The sequence below is a fragment of the Paramormyrops kingsleyae genome, chromosome 5 (assembly GCF_048594095.1).
Source record: "Paramormyrops kingsleyae isolate MSU_618 chromosome 5, PKINGS_0.4, whole genome shotgun sequence".
Lineage (NCBI taxonomy): Eukaryota > Metazoa > Chordata > Actinopteri > Osteoglossiformes > Mormyridae > Paramormyrops > Paramormyrops kingsleyae.
This window is the reverse complement of record NC_132801.1, coordinates 6,186,439-6,198,018: the sequence shown is the minus strand read 5'-3', so window position 1 is coordinate 6,198,018 and position 11,580 is coordinate 6,186,439. Positions and strand designations below refer to the sequence as shown.

At 42.6% G+C, this 11,580-nt stretch overlaps 1 protein-coding gene across 1 annotated transcript; it reads right to left on the bottom strand.

Moving 5' to 3' along the window:
- Positions 1-6,014: 6,014 nt before the first annotated feature.
- LOC140590959 (uncharacterized) lies at positions 6,015-10,276 on the bottom strand. The gene is made up of 5 exons (XM_072712782.1): positions 10,243-10,276; positions 7,980-8,134; positions 7,656-7,681; positions 7,228-7,551; positions 6,015-6,150 (listed from the first exon to the last, which is right to left on the bottom strand). The coding sequence occupies exons 1-5, from the start codon at positions 10,274-10,276 to the stop codon at positions 6,015-6,017; spliced, it is 675 nt and encodes a 224-aa protein (XP_072568883.1).
- Between the last annotated feature and the right edge of the window lie 1,304 nt (positions 10,277-11,580).

Below are 11,580 nucleotides of genomic sequence, written 5' to 3'. Positions count from 1 at the left end.
TTCCAGCGACCCCCCTCTATCTTTAATGAACTCTGATGTTAAGCTATTGGATAAGGTGTTGGCTCGCCACCTTCAGTCAGTGATAGCTAAGATTGTACATCCCGATCAGACTGGTTTTATTTCAGCTCGCTACGCAGCCGACAATGTGCGTCGTCTTCTGCATATTATTAATAATGATTATTCTTCCTCTCCTCCCACTGCTCCTTTCTCATTGGATGCCGAGAAGGCCTTTGACAGGCTTAATTGGAGTTTCCTCTGGGAAATTTTAATGGCCATGGGCTTTGGGCCTTCCTTTATTGGCATGGCAAAAACCTTATATTCTTCTCCGACTGCCTGTCTACTTACCAATAATACCATTTCCCGGCCATTCTGTATCCGACGGGGTGCCCGTCAGGGTTGCGCACTGTCCCCCCTTCTTTCTGTATCCAACGGGGTGCCCGTCAGGGTTGCCCACTGTCCCCCCTCCTCTTCATTCTGTCTTTAGAGCCTTTGGCAGCTGCCATACGTTCCTCAGTTTCCTGCACCCCCATAGTGGCCTATAACACCTCTCATAAAATATCACTATATGCTGATGATGTTCTGCTGTATTTGGGGAATGTGTCCTCTGACCTTCAATATGTGCTGGGCTTGTTCCGTGAGTATGAGTGTACTTCCGGGTACAAGATTAACTAGGATAAGTCTGCTTTACTCCCCTTAAACTCGGCCTGCAGGTCCCTCCCCCTTCCCTCATTCATTCCAGTCGTTGACTCCTTTAAGTATCTGGGCATTACGATCACAGCCTCTACTGCTAGCATCACTACACTGAATTTCAGCCGTGCGCTTGATGGTGTCAAGCGTTCAATCCACAACTGGCAATCGTTATCATTATCATTTCAGTTGCGCTTGGCTATGATCAAGATGAACGTTTTGCCCCGCTTAAATTTCTTAAGTGCTATGCTTTCTTTGCCGCCCCCTTCCCACTCTTTGAAAGATGTCCGGTCGACAGTAACGTCCTTTCTCTGGAATGCCCGCAAGCCTCGCATAAGGTACTCCTTTCTTACTCTTTCTAGAGATGATGGGGGTCTCGCTCTACCGGAATATGAATGGTACCACTGGTCCTTTGTTCTCCGTTCGGTCTGGCACTGGCTTCAGCCTCCCCCATCACCGCCTTCCTGGTTTCCAATAGAGGAGAATCTGGCGCGTCCGCATCAGCTGCAACATCTCCCTTTTCTCTCCCTGAAAGCTAAGGCAGCTAAACCTGTGCTAGGCTCAATTGTGTCTTATGCTGTGCAGATTTTCCATCGGGTCGAGAAGCGCACTGGCTCTGTCCCTGTCTGGCACTCAAATACACCAGTATTTCTTAATAGAGCGCTTAACATTGGTGGTCAGCCCATCACAAACTCCCGGTGGATCTCGTCCGGAGTCCGTGTTTTGGGTGATTTCTTTATCCTCTGTTGCCGCGAAGCTGCTGTTGGTCTCAAGATGGAAAGACTTGAGTCATTGCACTTTCATAGTCTGGAGGGCTTCCCTTTACGATCTGATCATGTTGGAGCTGTCTGTGTCTTGTGCCTCTTACGTTACTATGAACAATTGGGAGCGCAATGCTTCACTTGTACAAGGGTACACCGAGGAGAGCCTATTGAGTTTGGTTAATTCTGGTACGGCTATGTAGATATGCGCATGTATGTGTATATACACTCACCTAAAGGATTATTAGGAACACCTGTTCAATTTCTCATTAATGCAATTATCTAATCAACCAATCACATGGCAGTTGCTTCAATGCATTTAGGGGTGTGGTCCTGGTCAAGACAATCTCCTGAACTCCAAACTGAATGTCAGAATGGGAAAGAAAAGTGATTTAAGCAATTTTGAGCGTGGCATGGTTGTTGGTGCCAGACGGGCCGGTCTGAGTATTTCACAATCTGTTCAGTTACTGGGATTTTCATGCACAACCATTTCTAGGGTTTACAAAGAATGGTGTGCAAAGGGAAAAACATCCAGTATGCGGCAGTCCTGTGGGCGAAAATGCCTTGTTGATGCTAGAGGTCAGAGGAGAATGGGCCGACTGATTCAAGCTGATAGAAGAGGAACTTTGACTGAAATAACCACTCGTTACAACCGAGGTATGCAGCAAAGCATTTGTGAAGCCACAACACGCACAACCTTGAGGCGGATGGGCTACAACAGCAGAAGACCCCACCGGGTACCACTCATCTCCGCTACAATTTGCACGAGCTCACCAAAATTGGACAGTTGAAGACTGGAAAAATGTTGCCTGGTCTGATGAGTCTCGATTTCTGTTGAGACATTCAAATGGTAGAGTCAGAATTTGGCGTAAACAGAATGAGAACATGGATCCATCATACCTTGTTACCACTGTGCAGGCTGGTGGTGGTGGTGTAATGGTGTGGGGGATGTTTTCTTGGCACACTTTAGGCCCCTTAGTGCCAATTGGGCATCGTTTAAATGCTATGGCCTACCTGAGCATTGTTTCTGACCATGTTCATCCCTTTATGACCACCATGTACCCATCCTCTGATGGCTACTTCCAGCAGGATAATGCACCATGTCACAAAGCTCGAATAATTTTAAATTGGTTTCTTGAACATGACAATGAGTTCACTGTACTACAATGGCCCCCACAGTCACCAGATCTCAACCCAATAGAGCATCTTTGGGATGTGGTGGACGGGAGCTTCGTGCCCTGGATGTGCATCCCACAAATCTCCATCAACTGCAAGATGCTATCCTATCAATATGGGCCAACATTTCTAAAGAATGCTTTCAGCACCTTGTTGAATCAATGCCACGTAGAATTAAGGCAGTTCTGAAGGCGAAAAGGGGTCAAACACCGTATTAGTATGGTGTTCCTAATAATCCTTTAGGTGAGTGTATATATCGGTGTATATATATATGCGAATATATTTGGTGTGTGTGTTGTGTATCTGTATGTAGATGTGTGGGGTTGTGCATGTATGTGCATTTATATATATATATATATATATAATAAGTCAGTTTGTGAGTTTCTTCCCTGCTAGATATTCCACAGTCAACTGTATGTGGTATTATTGCAAAGTGGAAGTGTTTAGGAAGAAGGGAAATTCAACCACAAAGTGGCAGATGACATAAAGTAATACATTATAAACACATAGAATAATTAAATTTGTGGGTAAATGACGTAATTTTAATTCAGCTTTATCAGTATTATTGCATCTCATCTCATATAAATCAGTTTTTGTATCACTCTCCCATTACATTCTCTCACTGTGAGCGTCTGGCACAGTAGTACACAGCTGTGTCTTCAGTCTGCAGGCTCTTCCCTTGTAAGGACACTGTGCTGCTGGAGGTGTCTCTGGAGATGGTGAATTTATTCTTAAGAGACTCTTTGTGAGCAGTGCTTCCTTCATACCATATAAAACCAACCCATTCCAGTCCTTTCCCTGCAGGCTGTCGTATCCAGTTTGTAGCATAGCTGCTGTCAGTCAGTGAATAACCAGAGACTTTAAAGGAGATGGTCAGAGACTCTCCTGGTCTCACTGTCATAGATCCTGGCTGTGTGAGTTGAACATTACAGTGAACACCTGTAAACAAGAAGAAACCAAAGTACATATGAGTGTGAAAAGAACAATATTATTAGCATACATCACTGCTGTTTCTTTATTCACTTTTCTGTTGTTCTGTTGATTTTTGTTCCTTTTGAAGAAACACAGAGACTCACAGGATGCAGCTGCCAGCAGCAGCAGAGACACAGAGAACATGGTCGGTGCTGAAGATGATCTGCTGTGAGCTGCTCTTCACCGTCTTCCTTAGGAACTACTGAGGGTTTAAAGAGAGTCAACAATGTGCTGTTTAAATGAGGAGGGAGGAAGGAAACAGGGACTCATTTGCACAGGGGTGGAGTATGAAATGCCCTTTGTAGTATTAAAGGACAGAAGGAGTGATACTACAGTGCAGGTGCTGATGTTCCTGAAGATTTACACACTAAACCTGCCACATATAGTAAAAAGTTCTTCCATAAGGACACCTTGATATTTTTACCCAATAAAAAAAATAAACACTGTTTAAAACTAAATATCATTGATACATTTAAAAAGCCAATAAGATAAAGCCCACAGACATGGGATAGAAAAAAACACACAGAGAAAGTTCCTTTATTTATGAACAAACATTTGCTAATGATTAAGATGAAGCTGAACAGAGGGAGGAATCTCATCATTACCACTGCAGCTGTATTACTGTAAGCATTCTGACAGAAGAGAGCCCTCAGTTACTTTGTAGCTGATGACATCACAGTTGCTTTCATACATCCTACTGAAATATTGAATCTCTGGGGAATTTGGTTGTGAGCAAGAAAAGCAGAAACACAGCTGGTCAAAGTCAGTGTGGAGCCCTCAGATGGAGATCATATGGAGACACATTCTGATGGACTTCATGGCTGTACAGCTGCTCATATCCACCTACATTCATTATACTTTTAGCATCAATTTACCTTTTAATACAGTCTGTTCATATTTCGGCTTCTTATACAGCAAACACCACACACAGATCATGAGGGTTTAAACCACAAATCCTCAGGATATGGAGCAACGATGTTACCCACTGATCCACCATGTTGTCCCCTTTTCATATCAGAAACAAAATATTAATATTTACTCTAAGACACACAAGCTTTTTCACTGACTGGCATCCTATCCATGGTGTCCCCAGCCTTCTACCCTGAGTGACCTAAGAGTTCATTGACAAGGTGCACAGACAGAGGCAGAAGGTCACAGCCAACCTGCACACACCCACATGGCAGGTCTTCTGCCTGCCAGCCCTTTGCTCATCAGCAGGTGAGCCTCTGAGTGCTCAGTGCTGAGAGGCCTGGAGCCGCTGACTGTGAGGCACCAAGCTGAGGCGGCTAAACGGGACACAGGAGTAGAGGTGCTGTGGGCATCACTAGTGATGTCAGACTTGAAATAGTATTTCAGTGGTGATTCACAGCTTTTACATTGTGTAACAACAAACAGAAACATGCATTCTACCTGCAAAAAATAGATTTGTATATATATATTTAATAGGATGTTTCTTTGGCCAGCAAAGTGAATTATTTTTGCAAATATTTTTGCGTGCCGTTTTCAAGCACTAGTTGGTTCATTTCTTACTGATTTCTTATGATTAATGGTTTTCATGATGTTGCTTCATTATTCAGTTGAATTTAGAACAGAAATTTGATGGTATAATTGGTGTGTCTTTTTTATCTATCCATTGGAGTTAGATGGCTTTAAAGTTTACGCTGAGCCTGAATCCCTAAAAATGGCATTTTTTTTTACTGATTTTTGTATAAAAGTCTCATGTAAAGTCTACCAATCCTTTTGAAAAAACTAAAAGCAAAGAACCTGTGAGGAAGTAGTATTTGTACGGCTTCCCCACAGCCCCCATCACTGTGAGTGTCTGGCACAGTAGTACACAGCCGTGTCTTCAGCTTTCAGGCTGTTCATCTGTAAATACAGCTGGTTCTTGCCGTTGTCTCTGGAGATGGTGAATCTGCCCTGAACAGACTGGGAGTACCAGGTGCTACTACCATCACTGCTGATCAGAGCGATCCACTCCAGTCCCTTCCCAGGAGCCTGTCTGACCCAGTTCATAGCATAGCTACTGAATGTGAACCCAGAGGCTGTACATGTCAGTTTGTGTGATTCTCCTGGCTTTTTAACTGCTGGTTCAGACTCAGTCAGAGTCTGTGTATCGACACCTAGAGAAATAAAGAAAAGCAAGAAATGAGAATTACAGACATCTAACATTGAAATATAAACCTGTTGCTGAATGTTTACCTGTTAAGCATATAACCATCAGAACTACTGGGAACCTTGTTAAAGATGCCATGACTGACAGATTCAGATCCAGTCACCACTCAGTGCAGAGAGATAAATGTAGGATGAAGATGTCAGGATTTGCATGAACTCCTCCTCACTGGGTGTAGGAGCCATATGTAAGTTACTTAACGCATATTTACAAGTGTAATCAGTTTGTATTTTGCACAAGTGCGCCCTCTACAGGTGGTGAGGGCGCTGCCCTGAAAAGGAGGTGACGTTGCGCATGGCAGGGAAGAAGCGGGCCAGCAAGATACCGTCACCGACCTCAGCCTGGGGCTTTAGGCACGATCTGTCCGCTGTCCCGGGGAAGCGGCTGAGATGAGAAGGCATCCGGAAGATTTGCAATAAATTAAAAAGCAGTGAACAGCAACTTGTGGATCCTTTGGTGAGGGACTCAGCTAAAGGCTGCCAGTCAGACAAATGGTAGCTGCACTTCCCAGGTGGCAAAACCAAAAGTGAGGGTTAAAGGAAAGACCAGACTTTTGCTTTTTGTCACTTCACTGGGTGGGCAGATACACTGAAGGTTAGTGGCAGAGTCAGGGCAGTGTGGGATCTCAGTGTCTATTTTATACGAGATGTAAGAAATCTTCATAAAAGGGCCTGAGACTGAACCCAGGAAATTGTTGCTGTGAGGCAGCGCTAATCACTGCACCAAAGCACCACCCATATATGAACTTATTTTCATATAAAATGATTAGAAAATTAGAAACTTGGATAGGCTGTCAATAAGGAATGCCGATTGATAGCACACATCAGCTTATCACATCACAGAAACGAGAGGAATTCCAGCCAATCATGCGGTAATATTTTAAGAACGGACAACCTACACCCAAAAATGCAGTGCAAGGTGGAGTGAGAGAGTGGAGCATGTCACATGGGGGTGTTTTGGTTATGATTGGCAGCAGCCACTACATCTTATTAAAAGAGGAGATATTGTGGATAAATAAGGTAAAACGATATTGGTCTGGAGATACTGGAAATAAATTATTGTATCACATCATTATCATTTTAATAATACTGGGAACATTGTCCTCAACTCCTCTTCAGTATATGTATTGATAAAATTAATGGCCAGCAGCCATTGATGGAGGTGAATATGAATATTTGTATAGAGATTCTAAAGTATTATTATCCACTTTTCCTCATGTCTTGTGCTTTTCCTTTTATCTAAATGCATCTCAGAGCAGTGGAGGGGATTTAAGTTTTTTTTTTTGTTCCAATAAATTGTATATTCCTGATAATTCCTGCCTTAAGATGTGCACAAGTCATTACTTTGTGAAAACAATTAATTAATTATAGACTGAATTCCCTAATGACACATGTGGTATTAACTTGCAGTATAAACACAAAGGGAGTGTTATTGTCAGAGTGCAGGCTTGACTTCTCTCACTGTGAGCGTCGAGTACAGTAATACACTGCTGTGTCTTCAGCTTTCAGGTTATTCATCTGCAGGTACAACCTGCTGCTTGAGTCGTCTCTGGAGATGGTGAATCTGCCCTGAAGAGACTGGGAGTAGTACAGTAGATCGGGTAACTGGATGTGCTGATAACACATACAGAGCACTGTCAGCGTGTGCTCTAAGATTATTGGTCTGCCCTTGAAATCTTTATCACACATCTGTGACCAGCAGACACACAGGCTAGCACTCAAGACCATTAAAGACCCCTCACACCCGCTGAACTCTGCCTTTGAATGGCTCCCCTCCAAACGTCGGCTCCGTTGTCCCGGTTGCAGGACACAGAGGAGGAGAGCCACCTTTGTTCCTAAAGCTGTCCTTCTTTGGAATTCCTGACACCCTCCCAAACCCACCATTATCACCTCACACTCCCATCTGCCCCTCCCCCCTACAATCCAGACCTCCTCAGATCTGAGTCTCTTACTTTTATTTATTTATTTTCCCCCCCCCACTTTTTCACTTTTCCCCCCCCCCCCACTTTCATCATCATGCATACTATTGCCTCTGTACTTTAAGTCATTTATTATGTTCATAGTTTATTGTGTGTCTCTGTGTCATCGGTTGCGTCTAATGTTACTACTGTTATTTGTGTGCGTTGCTCCTCTATGCCTTTTAAATTGCCCCTCGGGGACAAATAAAGTTTTTTGAAATTGAATTGAAATTGAAATTGAAAATTGAATAAATGCAATCCACTCCAGTCCCTTCCCAGGAGCCTGTCTGACCCAGTGCATATAATAGCTACTGAATGTGAAGCCAGAGGCTGTACATGTCAGTTTGTGTGATTCTCCTGGTCTCTTCACCACTGGTTCAGACTCAGTCAGTACAATCTGAGCCTTCACACCTGTAAATAAAGAGGTAGAGTAGACTTTTAGATGAGCACAAAGAAAGATGCAGAGAGAAAGAGAGACAGAGAGGAGAGAGACAGGGACCTGAGAGAGCCAGTGCTGTGAGGGTGAGCAGGGCTGGTAGGAGCTTCATGGCTGCAGGACAGAGGGAGGAGCACTGAGGTAAAGTACACACTGAGTCCCAGTGACTGCTGCTCTCTGTCACACACTGACACTGGCTCCTTTAAAAGCTATGGCAGGAATGCACTGAATACTCCTCCACTGGGGAAGGGGGGGGGGGGGGCTCTGTAGGAACAGAATACGGTCACATGCAAAACAGATTCATTTCCTTTGTAAACCTTAACTAAGACACTGAATATATTACACAGTCAGACTTTAATATGTGATGCACAAGTGATAATCACAATTTTTGTAGAATACAAATGGGAAGCAATGCAACTGTGTCCTAAGTAGTTTTACCTAGAAGTCGTTATATCCAATAGTATGATTTACCTTTATTTGTGTTAGTATTGTACTATTGTACAAGTTTAATATGTTATATTTCATGGTTTCTAATATCTTTTAAATCTTTATCAGCTATGAAATTTGTGCCAGAACAATTCAATTCAATTCAATTGAACCCTATTTAGTTCAGTTACATTTATATAATTCCTTTAACGAGACGCTTTACATGATTCACGCAGATGGTGGGACCTTTGAATCAGCAGAATCCTGAATGCTACTGGTCACTGAGTATCCAGAGACTTTACATGAGATAGTCTGGAAAAGGTTTTAGAAATTCTAGAACTTATTAAATTCTCAAAATTCTGGGCTCCTGACAAAATGTCACCTTGTCCACCCCTCCAGTTTATATTTTAAATTTTACATGTACTGGGGCCCCAGAAAGTGCTGGCCCCCCTGAATCTGCCAGGGCATCCATGCCCCCACTGCACCCCTGTTTAATATCACAGATTCCAGCTGAATTACTTCAGTATTACACTGTGCACCTGTATTACACAAAATTTTAATACAGCACTACACTCTAATAGAGACACTATATAAAAGTATTTAGAAACAAACAGGATACAGAAGCATTCAAGTACAATGTAAACTATGGAAGCAATCAATTTCCTCACACTGTGATCTTGTATGAAAATAAAGCCATTGAAGTATTAGGCCTCCTATTGCCATTCAGCTCTGGTTAAAGCTTGCATGTTTAGGGGAAGCTGATTTATATGAAGCTCAGATGAATGCACTTGTTTATCTCTCTGGGGGAGTGTGGAAGTGTCTTCATAAACACAGATGGTCACACTGTACTTCCCACCATAAAGGGCTCTGGCGCCCCCACATGGTGAGGGTCTGCAAAATAAGGAATATTTTCAAGGAATTGTGTTCAATTACTATAAATATGCTGTTTTCTACACCAATTATTGTAATACTAGCACCATGGCCACCAGTGTCGGACTTTTGAGAGTCTTTATAACCAGTAGCAATTGGTTCTTAAGCTAAATTGTAGCGGGAAATATCTTGCCTTGCAAACAGAGAAGACAGATTAGCTGAATTTTCTGGATAACATTAAAAAAACAAAAATACCTTAGGTGTTTGGGCTGTAGATGTGTCTGTATGAGTTTATGTAGCATGGAGATTCAGTGGGTAACATCTATGGTTGCAGTTAAGATAACTGGTGTCTCAAAATTGCCCATAGTGCATGACTGTGGGTGTGTCTATGTGCTCTGTGATGGACTGGCATCCTGTCCACGATGTATCCCTGATCTGTATCCTGTGCTGCCTGAGTCTCCAAGTCTCCCCATGACCCAGACCAGGCTAATCTATTAAATGGTGTATATACAGTGCCCTCCACAATTATTGCCACCCCTTGTAAGGATTTATAAAAAGGGTTAGAAAAAAGTCCACCTTTTGGTGAAGTAGCTTCATCTTACACTGAAAAATGAGAAATATCCAACGTTTCATTGAAATAAATTCAATCAAAGAAAAACAAATCCTTCATCAAGAAATAATTATTTTCAGCAAAAACATATGTGCCACAATTATTGGCACCCCAGCATTTAATACTTTGTACGACCTCCCTCTGCCAGTATAACAGCATGGAGTCTTCTCTTCTAACCTTCTATAAGGTTGGAGAATAGAGAGCAGGGCATCCCAGACCATTCCTCTGTACAGGGTCCTCGGCTCTCTCTTGTGCTCTCTGCTCTTCAGCTGAGCCCACAGGTTTTCAGTGGGGTTCAGGTCAGGGGACTGAGATGACCATGGCAGAAGCTTGATTCTGTGGTCAGCTCACTGTTTTTATGTTGATTTGGACATGTACTTAGGATCACTGTCCTGCTGGAAGATCCAGTGATGTCCCAGTTTTAGATTCCTATATAAAATATATTCTGATGTAAATTAATAAGTGAAGAGAGATCTGAATTTGATTAAATTAGAAACTAAGACATCCTTATTCTCTATGAGGAAGTAGTATTTGTACGACTTCCCCACAGCCCCCGTCACTGTGAGTGTCTGGCACAGTAGTACACAGCCGTGTCTTCAGCTTTCAGGCTGTTCATCTGTAAATACAGCTGGTTCTTGCCATTGTCTCTGGAGATGGTGAATCTGCCCTCAACAGACTGGGAATATCTTGTGTTACTACTATCATGAGTAATTCTACCGACCCACTCCAGTCCCTTCCCAGGAGCCTGTCTGACCCAGTGCATATAATAGCTACTGAATGTGAAGCCAGAGGCTGTACATGTCAGTTTGTGTGATTCTCCCGGCTTTTTAACTGCTGGTTCAGACTCAGTCAGAGTCTGTGTATCAACACCTAGAGAAATAAAGAAAAGCAAGAAATAAGAATTACAGACATTTAAAACTGAAATATAAACCTGTTGCTGAATATATACCTGTTAAGCATATAACCATCAGAACTACTGGGAACCTTGTTAAAGATGCCATGACTGACAGATTCAGATCCAGTCACCACTCAGTGCAGAGAGATAAATATAGTTTGAAGATGTCAGGATTTGCATGAACTCCTCCTCACTGGGTGGGCAGATATACTGAAGTTAAGTGGCAGAGTCAGGGCAGTGTGGGATCTCATATGAGAAACAGGATCTGTACTATTATACAGGGACTCATATGAGAAACAGGATCTGTACTATTATACAGGGATTCATATGAGAAACAGGATCTGTACTATTATACAGGGACTCATATGAGAAAACAGGATCTGTACTATTATACAGGGACTCATATGAGAAACAGGATCTGTACTATTATACAGGGATTCATATGAGAAACAGGATCTGTACTATTATACAGGGACTCATATGAGAAACAGGATCTGTACTATTATACAGGGACTCATATGAAAAACAGGATCTGTACTATTATACAGGAATTCATATGAGAAACAGGATCTGTACTATTATACAGGGACTCATATGAGGAAACAGCATCTGTACTATTA

Excerpts from the sequence above, each read along its gene's own strand:
- LOC140590959 (XM_072712782.1), bottom strand. The coding sequence starts at position 10,276 with ATGCCCTGCTCTCTATTCTCCAACCTTATAGAAG. Across the intron at positions 7,552-7,655 it reads GGGGCAGATGGGAGTGTGAG|CCGACGTTTGGAGGGGAGCC; the intron begins GTGATAATGGTG and ends GGGACAACGGAG. Across the intron at positions 6,151-7,227 it reads TACTGTACTCGACGCTCACA|CCGCTTCCCCGGGACAGCGG; the intron begins GTGAGAGAAGTC and ends TTCTCATCTCAG.